Genomic DNA, 16,399 nt, shown 5'->3' with positions numbered 1-16,399 from the left:
ATCATAAATGTTTGGGTCCCCCATCATCCTGTTCTCCAGTGGGTTTTGGTGCAGAAATGACCCCCCCCCCCTTGAAACTAGACTTGTTTTCTTGTTGTGGCTGAAACACATTGTTTATATTTAAAACAGCTGTTTTAAACATTTTTCATTGGAAACGGCATCAAACACGACGACAAACTCTTTAGGAGTCACAACCACATCGTGTTTAGTATTCAGTGGAAGAGCGGCGTGTGACGCTGCTGCTGTTCTGTAGCTGCTGCTGCTGCTGCTGCTGCTGCTTTTGCTGCTGCTGTTTCTGCTGCTGCTGCTGCTGCTGCTGCTTTTGCTGCTGCAGGATGTGACCCATGAAGACTCAGGTGACTCCTAAGTAGAAAACTGGATTACACAAGCGGGGGTCACGCGTGTGCACAGAGCTGCTGCAGATAAAAACCTGCGTCTTCTGCACTAAAGTGATGCAGCAGCGTGACACGCATCAACATCCACGCGCTCAGCTGATCCACGGCGTCTGTGTCCCCGAAGGGAAAGAACCACTGCTGGCCTTCAGTCTGCAGGTCTTTGAGCACTTTTTATGTGGTCGTTTGGAGGCGGAGTCTAACCCACACGTCACACGGTTTTATCAGTTCATTTTAATTTGACAGGATTTTTATCAAAAGTTATCCAAGTTTTTTCAGAAAAACTGAGGGAGGGGTCTAGTGTGCAGACGTTTCATGAATCTCAACTTTACTCTGAAATGTTTTTGTTGAAAGACCCCCCCCCCCCCCAAAAAAAACAGTCTTTTTGAAGGGTGGGGGGGTTAGTGATTTCTAATGTTTGGGACAATTGATGATACACGAATTTAAATGTACACATCAGTACTGAATGATCATATAATGTCACATTTTACATGGGGGGGTGGGGGTGCGGGCAACAATAGTCATTAATAAAATAGAGAAACGTAGTTTCCTTTGCAGATGATGGAGTCAGAACCAACATGGAGAAGTTCTGTTTGATGAACTTATCTGAATCTAACTTCTGACAGACGACTGGTTGGGTTGACTGATAGAGTTGGGTGTCATCAGCGTAGAAGTGGATGAGTGTCCAAATAGATACCCAATAATAAAGGAAGGGCCCCAAGAAAGAGCCCTGGGGGACCCCTGAGGTAATTGGAACAGAGGAAAGCTGAGTGACCTGTGACGGAAACCAGACTTAAATGGTGAGTAGAGAATTCTGGGTAACGTGGACGTGAAATTGGGTGGAGAGTAAAGTTCTGAGGATCTTTGACATTGATGTAAAAAGCTGTTTGGATCAGAACCAACTGCTGTTTTTAAAACTAACTGAACAAATACAGAACAGATTAGGGGGGGGGGCAGAGTTAACAAAAACTGGGGGGTTGAGGGAACAGTTGTTAACTCCCAGCAGAAGGTTTCTGACGTCTTTTATGGCCTTTAAAGATGTCCGTAAATGACTTATACACGTTTCTTTAAAACATATTTGATAATTACACCATTTTTGAATAAACTGCAATAATTTTTAAACTTTTTTGTAAACTATATTATACCTAATGTGTAAAAATGAATAAAGTAATAATAATGTGAACTTTAATGATTACAAACATGAGTAATTAAGACATTTGAAGCTGTTTACTTAAGAAAAAGTCGGAGTGCGCGCGCGCGCTTTGTAAACAAAAAGCCTACGTCACAGGCCCTCCGTCCAATCAGCGCGCAGTCCTTCCTCCTCCGTGCAGAGTCGGACCTTCGGCAGCGCCATGCCAGAGCTGCTGCTGCTGTAGCCGCGTCCTCTTCGTCGCTCCTCCTCCTCCTCCTCTCGTTCTCAGCGGCCGCAGCGGAGCGGCGGGGCTTCGGGCTTCGACATGCCGAACATCGTGCTCTTCAGCGGGAGCTCCCACCACGACCTGTCCCAGAAGGTGGCCGACCGGCTGGGCTTGGACCTGGGGAAGGTGACCACGAAGAAGTTCAGCAACCAGGAGACGTGGTGAGCGCGCGGCGGCCGCTCGCGCTACACACTTTGTTCAGAAAAGCGCTCGTCTGCGCGGCTCGCGGGTGTCATCGGCGTCACGTGGACGAGTTAGCTTTAAGCTAGCTCGTAGACTTGTGCACGTGATCCTTCCGCCACATGTAAACACACGAAGCTAGGAGGCTAACGGCGGTTTGTGCTGCTGGACGCGGCCTGCGGCGCTCTGCGCAGCGGATGATTGTCTGCACTGGGTCCGCCTGAAGCGGGGCAGACCCCCGCAGCGTTGCGTGGCGCTGCTGCGGGGTAAACCCGCGGTGAGGTCACGGTTTGATCCCGTGTTGCGCTGTTAGCATTTTCTTAAAATGCTCATTTTTGGAAAAAAATAAAATGTAAATATCCGCGTTGAAGTTTAAATTCTGGTTGTGTAAACATTTATTAAGTGTAAGTTTGTTGTTTTGCTTTAAATTAAATCTTCCACTTTAACCAAACCGAACCACGGTGTTGTCCGATAATGGATGCTCCCCGTGTTGCCACTCCATTGCATGGAAATGGCTGGCTACAGACGACACGTGTAAACACAGCTGCCTGCTCTGTTGCCATGAAGGTTAAGGCAGGTAACTAATGCACAGCTAACCTGGTTAGTGACACAACCTTTGAGCAGAGACTTGGAGCTTCAGGGTTCTTCTGCTGGAGCTTTGAGAACCATTTAAATCAGGAAAAGTCCATCTCTCTGCAGGATTTACTCTGAATTCTGATGAGCATGAAGGTTATTCAGTCCTTCTGGATGTTCTGATCCATAATTGTCTTTTTTGAACGTGTTCTTTTGTGGATGGGTTTGTGGATTCTCTCTCACAGACTCCACCGCTGCAGGTTTTCCCTTCCAGGAAATGTTTACGCCACAGAAACACAAAACAAGGATTATCATCCGGCGATTACAGAGACGGTGAAATGTTGTTTGGACCAGACGGTTCTCAGAGGTCAGGGATGCCAGCCAGGGTTTAGTGGGATTCAAACCACCGCCCTCCTAATGGTGGGAACGCTGCACGCGTGAACACATCTGGACAGTCTGCCGGCGCTCTGGAACAAACGTCTTTCCAGTGACCAACAGTTTAGAACTGAACAGAGAACCCGGGTTTCTCAGTCTGGATCTGAAGGTTCTGCTGGTTCTGCTGGTTCCCTGACGGGAAGGCCGTGTTCCCCTCTGTGTCGGCAGCGTGGAGATCGGCGAGAGCGTGCGCGGCGAGGACGTGTACATCGTGCAGAGCGGCTGCGGTGAGATCAACGACAACCTGATGGAGCTGCTGATCATGATCAACGCCTGCAAGATCGCCTCGTCGTCCCGGGTCACCGCCGTCATCCCCTGCTTCCCGTACGCCCGGCAGGACAAGAAGGACAAGGTAAGGGGCGGGGCCAGAGGCTGCGGCGTCGTGATGTCGCTGCCTGGGGGGCGGCGGCTGCAGGAGCAGAGTTCTAAAGAATCCAGTCAGATTATTGCTGAGAAAACCGTTTGGGTTTGAGGACAGACCAGGTCTTCAATGGGACTTTTAGTAAAAAAATCCCTAAAATTGTTGCTTTTTCCGTCTTTAAATTTCTGTTTTTTACAGTGAAACGAGTTTTTGAAACAACATTGGAGTTTTTAGAGTCCAGCTGAGGTTCTGCTTTAGCGTTTCTCTCCTGCTGCTTCCATCTTTATTGATCCGCTTCTCAGGGACGTTTACATTCAGCTGATAAGGGGTCATGTGACTGGGGGGGGGGGGTGCTTGACGCTGGTCCGTTTGGCGTTTGTGGTCGCAGGTTTCAGTTTCAAGGTCAGAAAAGGCTTTTAAAGATGCCTGGTAGTCATGGCGACGTGCGACTCCACCCAAAAGCGGAGGGTTCTGTTCTGATGACGGTGTCCGCCCTGAAGCCGGTTCTCCTCCTTTCAGAGCCGGGCCCCCATCTCGGCCAAGCTGGTGGCCAACATGCTGTCGGTGGCCGGCGCCGACCACATCATCACCATGGACCTGCACGCCTCGCAGATCCAGGTCAGCGCCGGGAGGAGCGCGGTAGGTCCTCCTGCAAGCCCCTCCCCCTCCTGAGCAAGCCTGTGTCTCTTATAGGGGTTCTTCGACATCGCCGTGGACAACCTGTACGCAGAACCCGCCGTGCTGCAGTGGATCAAGGAGAACATCCCCGAGTGGAAGAACTGCATCATCGTGTCTCCAGACGCCGGCGGAGCCAAGCGGTGAGCCAAGATTCAGAGTTTCCCAGCTGGGCCTGAAGCTGCACCGGAACCAGAACCTCCTGGCATCCAGAGCGTTTTTAAAGGTGGTTGAAGGCTGGTTCTCTGCTCCTACCCCTCAGCGTGACCTCCATCGCAGACCGCCTGAACGTGGACTTCGCTCTCATCCACAAAGAGAGGAAGAAGGCCAACGAGGTGGACCGCATGGTGCTGGTCGGGGACGTCAAGGACCGCGTGGCCATCCTGGTGGACGACATGGCCGACACCTGCGGCACCATCTGCTTCGCCGCAGACAAGTCGGCACCTCAGAGCACTTCGGAACCGCCCAGGTCCGTTGGGCCGCCAGGTTTCAACCCAAACTCTGCTCTGTGTGTCGACCAGGTTGATTGAGGCCGGCGCCCTGAAGGTCTACGCCATCCTCACACACGGCATCTTCTCGGGTCCCGCCATCTCCCGCATCAACAACGCCCCCTTTGAGGCCGTGGTGGTGACCAACACCATCCCACAGGAGGAGAAGATGAAGGCGTGCCCCAAAATACAGGTATGGGGGGCCAGGTTCTCCAGAACCTCTGAGAAAGGGTTTGGATTCCTGGAGACTGAACCTCCACAAGTCAGAGTGGTCATGTCAGCTCAGTGACCCAATCGCTGGACCTGAGGAGTTTGCTGCCATCTAGTGGCTGCAGGGTGTCATTACATCTATTTAACTTTTTTTTTCCGCATTTAAAAAGCAGGAAAACGTCATTTAGGATGAAAATCAGATCAAGTACTGACTTCTGCTTCTCAAAGGAAGGATGGAACATCCTCCTGGTCTGGTGTGAGGGCTCACTGTGACTGCCGTGGGGGGGCGGGGGTCACTTTCAGAGGGAAAAACAAAGACTCGGGTTATTTTCAGACACCAAAGTTCAAACCAACGTGAATATTTCCTCCCCCCCTCCCCCCCTCCTTTACAGGTCATCGACATCTCCATGATCCTGGCGGAGGCGATCAGGAGAACCCACAACGGCGAGTCCGTGTCGTATCTTTTCAGCCACGTGCCGCTGTGAGGGGGAGACGCCGCCCCCCCCAAACCTACCTCCCTCCCTGCCTTCATAGTTTTCCCATCAGGCACCTGGACTGACCCCTTCACCCCCACACCTCCTTTAACAAGCCTCCAAAAAGGACCTGATGGGCTTCAGCCAAGTACCTGTGACCTTCTGAAGGGTCACGCCCACGCGGTGCAGTGACATTTTTCCGCCAGCAGATGGAGCCAAACACCATTTCAATTTTTTTTCTCCTTGAAGTTTTATTTATGAGTTTTTTCTGACTTTTACCAAAGGGTCCATTTTTATCGTGTCTTGTTTTTCCTTCTTTTAACCCGCTCTGGCATGTCTTAAGAACCTTCCAGACTCTTTCCTGTTTCTAAATGAAGACTGAACATCAGCGTCTAACTCACTAACAGTCTGATGCCACAAACCCAGAACATTTCAGCCTCTGTCATTTTCTCAGAGGATTTTTTTCTCCTATTTTACCTTCTGACTCCTTACTAACAGATTTAGATAATCCTGAAAAAGCCAAAAAGCTTTTGTTAGAGATTCCAGCGTTGATTTGTTAAAAAGAAGAAAATCGTCACCGATTGCCTGAAAATGGATGGAAAAGATTTTTTTTTTACAGGTAATTGAAGACGAGCTGCTTCTTTAATAATAAAGGTCTGAACATCATCAGCGTCTTTGCCTGTTTCTGACAGAAGAATAAAACCTTGAAGCTGTTGTGTTGCTGCAGAATTCAGAGGAAACTAAATAAAGCTTCAGTATGTAGAAACGGAAGTAAATTTGTTCCTTTAAGTCCTGCTTACAGCTGCAGTTGTGTAAAAACGCTTTAGCTTTAAGCTTTTCACGCCACACGTCACTTATTTGCAACATGCTCATAAATCCAGGAACCAATTTATCGTCACCCATAATATAACATATATTTTTTATAAAGTTATCCGTAAACTTGAACAAAGTAGGATTTTGATGTGATGAACTTCCACTTTGTTGGATCTTAATTGATTCCACCTTGTGACTTAATTCCAAACACCTGTAGGGTTCAGGTGAGTTTAGACATCTAATGAAAACACAGAGTTTCCCCTTGTTGGGATTAATAAAGTTCATTCATTCAAACACTTCCTAAAATATCAAAATAATCTTTTTTTCTCAAATGAACCTTTTTCAATCTGAACTTTTTTTACGTATGAAAATCAGGGAAGAGCAGTGAATACATCTGTCCACAAGGGGTCGCCAGTGTACAGGAGTCCGTCCTGACCATTACTAAAGAGTTTTTCTTTTAATCACCAAATGTATAGATTTATACAAAAGCGTCGTTAAACTTTAACCAAGCAATAAAACATAAAAGTATTAGTAAAAATGAAAACATGTCATTGTGTTTTAGGCTTCAGTGAGTCGCGTTGTTCCGTGTTCAGCTGCAGGGTTCCCGCCTGTCCAGCAGGGGGAGCTCGAAGCCCGTGTTGGCAGCGCTGTGACGTCACGCTCATTAGCATTTCAGCCTATAAAGCGGTGTGCGCCGAAGCAGCCACAGTCGAGCCCCACCGAGCAGAACTTCTCACGCATCTCCGAGATCACCTGTGAGTCTTTGATTCTGACGCTTCACTTTCCTCTGAGGCTTTCTCGGTGTTTAGGGAGATTCAGGGTCACGTGATTAAGTTAGGATTTTTGCTTTCATTTAAAATCTTTTATATTTGCATTTGAAAAGGGAAGGGGGGGGGGGCGGTAAAAATGTGTTAATGTTGTGGGCACATTAGCGTGCTCTTTGTCTCACGCGCTCACATTAATGCTAGCTTCCTTTGTTGTTCCCGCGTGAGCAGCACGCGCTGCACTGCCGTCCGTGTTTGAAAACGCCTCTGAAAATGGCGGGTTTTCTCTCCTTCGCTCTTTTCTTCAGAAGATCGAGATTTTAGGTTTGCCATGGCGGAAAAGCTGAATGTCGGTCTGGGCGGGGGTTCCGCCCTTGGGGCGGGAGGGGAGGGGGGGCTGTGGGTGATAAGCAAATATGCGGATGTTGTGGGACAGTTAAGAAAATGAGCATCTAGACGGTTAGTTCTGATTTCCGAGCATTTCTGAAGGCAGCACCTGCCGCCGCTCTTTGTTATGGAAATGCGGGTTTGGGCCGCGGCCGTTCCCGACGGGGGGGGGGGCTGGAAGCAGACTGGAGGGGGGGACAAAGGGAGGAGTTTTTCTCCTTTCTTTTTGTCGGAAGTTTCTTTTCTTTTTTTGGAGGAGGGGGGGGGGGGGTTGCCTAATGACATATGTTTAGGCCACGCCCACCCCGCTGAAGGTTTGAATCCCTGTCCTGCAGGAAAACCTGCAACCATGAGCGACAAGCCCGACATCTCTGAGGTGGAGTCATTCGACAAGTCCAAGCTGAAGAAGACGGAGACGCAGGAGAAGAACCCGCTGCCCACGAAAGAGAGTGAGTCACCCCCCCCCCCACACATGCCCCCCCACATACACAGACCCACCACATGCACCCCACACACGGCTGACCCTTCCTCTGCTCCTCCACAGCCATCGAACAGGAGAAGGCCTCATCATGAAGCCCCTCCCCTGCCGCCATGCACTGTACCCCCCCCTCCCCCGCACCGCCTCGTCTTCAGTCACTTCCCCTCAGCGTATAACCCCTCAAACCAATGCACAGCCTGATGCCTTCGCCAGGGGCGGTCGGCCCCGCCCCCTCCCACCTGGACGTCTCCAACCGGACTGTCAGCACCGTCTGAGGGGCGGGGCCTGACCTACGACCCAGGAAGCCCGTCTCACCAAAAACCTTCACTCCAGCTTCCTGTGGCTGCTTCTGTGGCGCCGCGGCGCCGAGCTTTGTCTGTTTTTCTGATCTGTGGATCCGTTGGTGGCCCAAATGTAAATCTAGAATCTGAGTCTGGATTCCATCTGGATCTAGGAGATCCCACCGGACCTCTGCTGGGCTTGTCACTTCCTGTGGCCCCGCCCCCTGCCGTCACTGATCTGGTGGTGGGGGGGTTGGTTCTGAAATGAGGAACATCCTGATGGGTTCTGTGTTCTGATTCAAACTGTAAATCATGTTCTGTAAATTCACCCTCCTCCCCCAGCAGCTGCCACAAACCGTCACCAGACGCTGAAAAACCGTCAGATGTTGTAATAAAAGAATTTGTTACTAAGCAGAGTTCTGCCGTGTGGTTCTTCAGATGGAGCGTGAGGGTTCTCCGCCCTGCATGTTCTGACCCGCCCAGGATGTTCTGATGGGGCAGAACCGGCTGACCTGCAGCTCTGTCTGTAAGGGGGGCATTGAGGGGCACTAGTGTGACTTCAGAACCTGTGGTTCTGTCTGGGTCACCTTTAAGGGGGGGGTCTGATGTGGACTCTAAAGACCTGGTCCGGGTTCTGGAGTTCCTGGTTCCACTGCAGGGAAACCTGCTAATCCTGATCTAAGTGGATTTCTGTTAACAGCTGCTGCTAATGAGGCTTATGGGGGGGTGGTGGCTCTGTTAGCAGAAAGTGCTGGGGAGGGGTTGGTGTGTCACTTATAAGCCCCCCCCTCCCTCCAGGGTGTCCTGCCTGGTAACCATGACAACAGCTGCTGCTGAGTCACTGCAGCTTCAGTTCAGCCCAAACCACATCGATCATCTAGGATCCTCATTGGTCTGCTGCTCTGGGGGGAGAGGTTCTGATGGTTCCCCCTGGGGGGCTTTGTGCTTCCGAGGTGGCTTACAGGGCAAAGAGAAATGAACCAGGAAGAGGACAGAGTACATTCAGGAGTCATCAGAGCCTGATGTTCTGTAGAACCCAGCCGCAGGAGAACCTTGTGGTTCCACATGGGGCGTCTCTGAAGGCGGGTTCTCAAAGGCATCTTTTTGGTTCTATGGATGTGTGGAACATCAGGAAATCTTTGAGTCCAACGCTGCAGACGTTCACGCTAACATCCCCCTAGAATAGACATCACACATTCCTGCAGGTTTGGACATGAAATGATCTGGAAAGACGGACTGAGATCCAGATCCTGAGAAAAGACGACCTGGAAGCTACAAGAACATCAGAGCTGAACCTGCAGTGTGAGAAAAACGCCATACATGAACTAAAAGCACGTCTGCTAATGTATTCATCCAGAATACTCATAAATTTAACCAGAATACTCGTGTATTCATCCAGAATACTAACATGTATTCATCAAGAACACTCATATATTCATCCAGAATACTCATATATTTATCTAGAATACTTGTGTATTCATCCAGAATACTAACATATTCATCCAGAATACTCATGTATTCATCCAGAATACTAACATGTTCATCCAGAATACTCATGTGTTCATCCAGAATACTCATATATTTATCTAGAATACTTGTGTATTCATCCAGAATACTAACATGTTCATCCAGAATACTCATGTGTTCATCCAGAATACTCATATATTTATCTAGAATACTTGTGTATTCATCCAGAATACTAACATATTCATCCAGAATACTCATGTTTTCATCCAGAATACTCATATATTTATCTAGAATACTTGTGTATTCATCCAGAATACTAACATGTTCATCCAGAATACTCATGTGTTCATCCAGAATACTCATATATTTATCTAGAATACTTGTGTATTCATCCAGAATACTAACATATTCATCCAGAATACTCATGTTTTCATCCAGAATACTAACATGTTCATCCAGAATACTAATTTATTTATCCAGAATACTCGTGTATTCATCCAGAATACTCATGTATTCATCCAGAATACTCATTTATTTATCCAGAATACTCGTGTATTCATCCAGAATACTCATGTATTCATCCAGAGTACTCATGTATTCATCCAGAATACTCATTTATTTATCCAGAATACTAACATGTTCATCCAGAATACTCATATATTTATCTAGAATACTTGTGTATTCATCCAGAATACTCATTTATTTATCCAGAATACTCGTGTATTCATCCAGAATACTCATGTATTCATCCAGAATACTCATTTATTTATCCAGAATACTCGTGTATTCATCCAGAATACTCATGTATTCATCCAGAGTACTCATGTATTCATCCAGAATACTCATTTATTTATCCAGAATACTAACATGTTCATCCAGAATACTCATATATTTATCTAGAATACTTGTGTATTCATCCAGAATACTAACATATTCATCCAGAATACTCATGTATTCATCCAGAGTACTCATGTATTCATCCAGAATACTCATTTATTTATCCAGAATACTAACATGTTCATCCAGAATACTCATTTATTTATCCAGAATACTCATGTTTTCATCCAGAATACTCATGTTTTCATCCAGAATACTCATGTATTCATCCAGAATACTCGTGTATTCATCGTTAGTACTACCACATTTACAGTACATCGTTGACGTTTGGGGAAATACTACAGTGTTTGTATATCTTATTAAAACAGCTGTTGGAATAGTTCATGTGGATTATGTTACAGATTACAGACAAATGTTTCTAAAGTCGGGTTCATTGAAATGATGGGAACTAGTGACTGAAAACAGCTGTCCTCATGTATGGAGACAGAAATAACTTCCTTCCAGTAAACTGTTCAAAGACAGAGACGGGTTTACCAGTTTAGAAATCAGCTGATCATCAAAAAGCAGAGCTTTAAAACAAAAAAGACCATTTTCTATTTGTGGTGTGGATTCATGAAACGGACTGGATGAAGGTTTAAACAAACTACAAAAAGTCACTGATGGATCAATAAATACAAAAATGTCCCATTATGCAAAGGAGCAGAATATAATGTGAATGTGTGACAACAGAAACATGCAGATCATCAGGGGCTGAAAAAAGGCAAGATTTCTCTTCAACCCTTTTAGTCTCGTTTCATCTACTGTGTTTATTAATAATCTAGATGTGGGATTCTGGGGGAAACAAGGCCTGGAGTGGGAGGGGCCAACCTCAGCAAGGTGTCTGAAGCTCTGTGAACCCAGCTGTCAATCATAAACCCCGCCCCTAAAATCCACAAACTAGGAAAAAGGAGGATGGTCATCACCACTAAATTATGACAAACATCTGAAAAACCAAAGTTGATTTTTGGGTGTAAAGCTGCTCCTCCTGCTCCTCCTGCTGCTCCTCCTGCTGCTCCTTCTGCTCCTGCTGCTCCTGCTGCTCCTGCTGCTCCTCCTGCTCCTCCTGCTGCTCCTCCTGCTCCTGCTGCTCCTCCTGCTCCTGCTGCTCCTTCTGCTCCTGCTGCTCCTTCTGCTGCTCCTCCTGCTGCTCCTTCTGCTCCTGCTGCTCCTTCTGCTCCTGCTGCTCCTTCTGCTCCTGCTGCTCCTGCTGCTCCTCCTGCTGCTCCTTCTGCTCCTGCTGCTCCTTCTGCTCCTGCTGCTCCTTCTGCTGCTCCTCCTGCTGCTCCTTCTGCTCCTGCTGCTCCTTCTGCTCCTGCTGCTCCTTCTGCTCCTGCTCCTCCTGCTGCTCCTCCTGCTGCTCCTTCTGCTCCTGCTGCTCCTGCTGCTCCTGCTGCTCCTCCTGCTCTCTGGAGGAGCAGCAGAGTTTCTGCAGGAGCAGCAGGTGGAGGTTTGGTGGCACCACATGGACTCCACATGCCTAAAGGACCCGGCGCCAGTGAGGCCCGACCCCAGAAGGTGAGCTGTGTGTGGGGGCCCCCCCATGCTGAGAGCGTGTTTACTTCACTGACAGTCCGGCCAAAAGGGTTCTGATGCAGGAGCAGAGGAACCCGGCTCTGCTCCTGCTGCTAGCTTGATGCTAGCATGCTGGTTGGTTCTCCCTCTCCACGGCCCTGCAGCCTTTCCAAACACCTGACAGGTACGCACATGGAGGAGGGGGGCGGCCCTCTGGAACCGGAGAAGATGGCGGGTCGTGGTTCTGGCTCCCTCACCCGCATTCCCGGGTTCAGACGGATCCACGGCCTGGTTTCCATCTACAGGTGGACAAACTCTGATCGCCATGGCAACAGAAGGTGCAGACGCTGCCGGCATGGGCCCGGCTGCAGAGAGCGGTTCTGGTCGTTTGTTTTGCATCCTGTGGAGCGTCCAACCGCCACCTCCTCCTGGTTCTCTGCTCGTGTCTCTCTGGGGACTTCGATGCTGAAGGAGGTTCTAAAGCGCTGCATAACCTCAGGCGGACGAGGAGAATGAGGAGATTTTATGGGCAGAACCACGGTGACCCTCAGAGAGCCGGGTCTGGTTGATTCTGACAGTTCTGGGTTCTAGATGCTGGTTTGTCTCCATGGTAACGGGGTCTACAAACACAAACATCGTCTCTCTGGTAAAAGCTGCCGCACGTTTCCCATCCAGAGTCTGCAGGAAGTGGAGAACCAGAGACGCATGAGAACAGGAAGTGGAGACAGCTGCTGACGTCACTTCCTGTGGGCTGCCTAAAGGCGGCCGGCGGTTGTGTTGGTGGATCTGCAGCAGGAAGGATCCGTGTCTTCAGACCAAAACACAGTGGAGGTCAAAGCGTTTCAGCCTTTTTCCTGGCTGACGCATCTTTGTCACGTGACGATGACACAGTCCAAGATGGCGGCTCACGCCAGGCTTCACAGCGGCGTTTGGAGGTGTGAGCAGGCGGCCTCCAGACTCCTGCTGGAGAAGGAAGGTTAATTACCCCACTAATCCCCACAGAGACCTGCCTAATTACTGCCCCTCGGGGGCAACAGGCGCTCCCATGCCCCGCCCTCAAAGACAGATCTGTGATGCGGGCCTCCTCCATCAAAGGTCTGCTGTCTGGTCAGGACGGTCCGGTTCTCCCAGACCAAACCGGGTCATCCGAGTCTCTGTGGACCTGATGCTGGAAACGGAACCAAACCTCGAGAAGAACCGTTGGACGGGTCTGCTGAAGAACCCGGACCCTTCTGACTAAGCTACAATCAGCCCCATACCATCATCCTCCCACCACCAAACACACCACTCAGAACAGAACCGGGCCTGCCTCCTTTTCTATTGACAAAACAAAAAAAAAGCTGCCATTTAAAAAAAAAAAAAGCATTTCTTCCAGCTCTCACCAGGGGCAGAGGGGGACAGTGAAGGCCCTGCAGTGGCGGGGCAAAAGGGGGTAAACAGGGGCAGCAACGGCGGGTATTACAACGCAGATTTAAAAAATTACATAATGTGTGCTATAAGACTTTGAGATGAAAATACAAAACAAAAACTGCAATTCCACTAAAAATGATCAAAGAACAAACTTTAATAATTTGACATTTGAGTCGGTTCTGATCCAATTCAACGTAGTAAAGAGTCTGAAGGTTCTGTTTCTTCATGTGGACGTCTGCAGCTCAGACTGGAGACCCTCCAACTCCTCAAAGGGTTCTCCTGCAGCTGCACCTCCTCTCTGGGTTCTCCTGCAGCTGCACCTCCTCACAGGGTTCTCCTGCACCTGCACCTCCTCTGTGGGTTCTCCTGCAGCTGCACCTCCTCTGTGGGTTCTCCTGCAGCTGCACCTCCTCTGTGGGTTCTCCTGCAGCTGCACCTCCTCACAGGGTTCTCCTGCAGCTGCACCTCCTCTCTGGGTTCTCCTGCAGCTGCACCTCCTCTCTGGGTTCTCCTGCAGCTGCACCTCCTCTCTGGGTTCTCCTGCAGCTGCATCTCCTCTCTGGGTTCTCCTGCAGCTGCACCTCCTCTCTGGGTTCTCCTGCAACTGCACCTCCTCAGAGTGCCACCTCCCTACAGATCTGCCCGTCTACGTTCAGCTGAGGTTCCTGGGGGGGCCTGAGCGCCCCTCTTCAGCAGAACGATGCGTCTCCCCGTCTGAACCTCAGACAGGCTGACGGCGGTTCTCCTGCTGGGAGGTCCTGAGGTTGAGGCAGGTTCCTTCCCCTCCTTCCTCTCCACGCTGTTGCAGCGTGAGGAGAGGATGACTCCAGACTTGCTCAACGCTGTTGCCCAAAGGCATCGTTACACAATGAGATGCACAACATCTGCACACGTTGTGATGCCTCCTGCTCAATGGAGCCTGAAGAATGGAGGCTCTGTGCTTCAGGAGGCCACGCCCCCTTCCTGAGCGGTGAGTCAGGCCGAGGTCAGGAACCACAGGAAGGCTGCAGACCCTCCACCTGATGGTGTCGGCGTGACGCTTGGTCAGCGTGGCAGTTTCTCAGATACCCCCCCCCCCCTCAGTGGTTCTGCTGGGACTGTAGTCCAGATTCCTCCAGTGATTGTTCTCATTGTTGTCGGTTCCACGCCGTGATAATGATGTTGTGTGTCGGCTCGCAGATGGAAATGGTTGACGGCGCATTTTTGTGTTTGAGCCGAAGCTCTGAGAGCAAAAACAGACAAACACACGTTTGTGTAAACGTAGAGAAACTCCCCAGAGGAGAGAAACCCTGACCCAACAATGCTGCTTTGACCCCAGTTTTCTTTGCCTCGGCTGGTTCTGGTTCTGCCTCGTATCCAGAGGCTCTGCATGTCTGACCCGTGAGGTCACGCTCTCGTGGCGTCTGCCGGCATTGGAGGTCAAACCTGCTTCTCTTATCTGAAGTCCAAACAGGAAATGCAGAGAATGAAGTCAGACGCTCATTTTCACGCCTTCTGGAGGAGCGGCCGAGTCACGGCGGCGGAGGAAACCTCCACTGCCATCCATCCTGATGGCTGAAGGTCACACCTGACCCGGTCACCTGACCCAGTCACCTGACCCGGTCACCTGACCCGGTCACCTGCCTCAGTCACCTGCCCCAGTCACCTGACCCAGGCACCTGACCCGGTCACCTGACCCAAAAGCTTCCTGGAGTCCGTCCTGACGTGTCACTGCTGCTGGTTTCTGCGACAGAGAAACGGGTTTGTTAGTGAAATGACCTGTTTGATCACAGTAACTGATCCATCTGCCAGTGAGTTCGCTCTAATGGATCATCATCATCATCATCATCATCATCCTCATCCTCATCATCATCATCCTCATCCTCATCATCATCATTTACTGATGAAGCACCTTCCATCACCAACATGGTGCTGAACACGTTGAACAGTAAACCAGCAGCATCACAGAGCTGATGCTAAAGCGCTGACATGGAGAAACACTTCTTACAAATTTCCCAGAAGTCTCTGCAAAAACCCAGTCTGCATCGATGTCCCTAGACGGACGAATATAGACCACAATGCATAGTGTTTGACTGGTTTGTGGAGAAGAGATGTTTAAGATAAACGAGTCTCTGAACGGCCTTCAAATCCAGAGAACGGCGGTCCGGCACTGGGAGGCGTGAGGGGTTACGGGGGAGGGAGGGGAATTTGGACACAACTATTGCGGTCTTCTACTATCCACTGGTTACCTGCTGGTTACCTGCTGGTTACCTGCTGGTTACCTGCTGGTTAGCTAGTTGTCTATATTTGTCATTACACATTTAAACAAAAAGTATATTCCCCTAAAAGCGTTCCAACAAACTAAAGTGGCTGTTGTCTAGAGGCGGTTGCCAGGATGAGGTGTACGCAGACAAACAGAAGGTCTGGGAGTCAGAGCATGCCGCGCCGCTGACATCATTGCCCCGCTGACAGCATCACGCATCGCGCCGCTGACAGCATCACGCCACTGACAGCATCGCGCCGCTGACAGCATCGCGCCGCTGACAGCATCGCGCCGCTGACATCATCGCGCCGCTGACATCATCGCGCCGCTGACATCATCACGCCGCTGACATCATCACGCCGCTGACAGCATCGCGCCGCTGACAGCATCGCGCTGCTGACATCATTGCGCCGCTGACATCATTGCGCCGCTGACATCTGCGCGCCCCTCACATCATCACGCTGCTGACAGCATTGCGCCGCTGACAGCATCACGCCGCTGACAGCATCACGCCGCTGACAGCATCACGCTGCTGACAGCATTGCGCCGCTGACATCATCGCGCCGCTGACAGCATCACGCTGCTGACAGCATCGCGCTGCTGACATCATCACGCCGCTGACAGCATCACGCTGCTGACAGCATTGCGCCGCTGACATCATCGCGCCGCTGACAGCATCGCGCTGCTGACATCATCACGCCGCTGACAGCATCACGCTGCTGACAGCATTGCGCCGCTGACATCATCACGCCGCTGACAGCATCGCGCTGCTGACATCATCACGCCGCTGACAGCATCACGCTGCTGACAGCATTGCGCCGCTGACATCATCGCGCCGCTGACAGCATCGCGCCGCTGACAGCATCGCGCCGCTGACAGCATCGCACCGCTGACATCATCGCGCCGCTGACATCATCGCGCCGCTGACATCATCGCGCCGCTGACATCATCGCGCCGCTGACAT

At 50.2% G+C, this 16,399-nt stretch overlaps 1 protein-coding gene and 1 long non-coding RNA gene across 2 annotated transcripts; both read left to right on the top strand.

The window, feature by feature from the left end:
• The first annotated feature begins 1,703 nt into the window (after positions 1-1,703).
• On the top strand, positions 1,704-5,871 carry LOC101173845 (ribose-phosphate pyrophosphokinase 2). The gene is made up of 7 exons (XM_004066745.4): positions 1,704-1,971; positions 3,167-3,350; positions 3,879-3,977; positions 4,053-4,177; positions 4,297-4,470; positions 4,556-4,715; positions 5,125-5,871. The coding sequence occupies exons 1-7, from the start codon at positions 1,850-1,852 to the stop codon at positions 5,215-5,217; spliced, it is 957 nt and encodes a 318-aa protein (XP_004066793.1). The 5' UTR covers positions 1,704-1,849; the 3' UTR covers positions 5,218-5,871.
• Positions 5,872-6,721: 850 nt separating this feature from the next.
• On the top strand, positions 6,722-8,342 carry LOC111946391. The gene is made up of 3 exons (XR_002872092.1): positions 6,722-6,773; positions 7,505-7,618; positions 7,714-8,342. It is a non-coding gene; the product is annotated as an uncharacterized LOC111946391 (long non-coding RNA).
• Positions 8,343-16,399: the final 8,057 nt, after the last annotated feature.

Source organism: Oryzias latipes, chromosome 2 (assembly GCF_002234675.1).
Source record: "Oryzias latipes chromosome 2, ASM223467v1".
Lineage (NCBI taxonomy): Eukaryota > Metazoa > Chordata > Actinopteri > Beloniformes > Adrianichthyidae > Oryzias > Oryzias latipes.
The sequence above is the reverse complement of the archived record's forward strand: the minus strand, read 5'-3'. Positions and strand labels throughout refer to the sequence as shown.

Bases quoted from the DNA above. Each gene is read 5' to 3' on its own strand.
- LOC101173845 (XM_004066745.4), top strand. From the start codon at position 1,850: ATGCCGAACATCGTGCTCTTCAGCGGGAGCTCCCACCACGACCTGTCC. The intron at 3,978-4,052 runs GTCAGCGCCGGG...TGTCTCTTATAG, and splicing joins TGCACGCCTCGCAGATCCAG to GGGTTCTTCGACATCGCCGT. The intron at 4,471-4,555 runs GTCGGCACCTCA...TGTGTCGACCAG, and splicing joins ATCTGCTTCGCCGCAGACAA to GTTGATTGAGGCCGGCGCCC.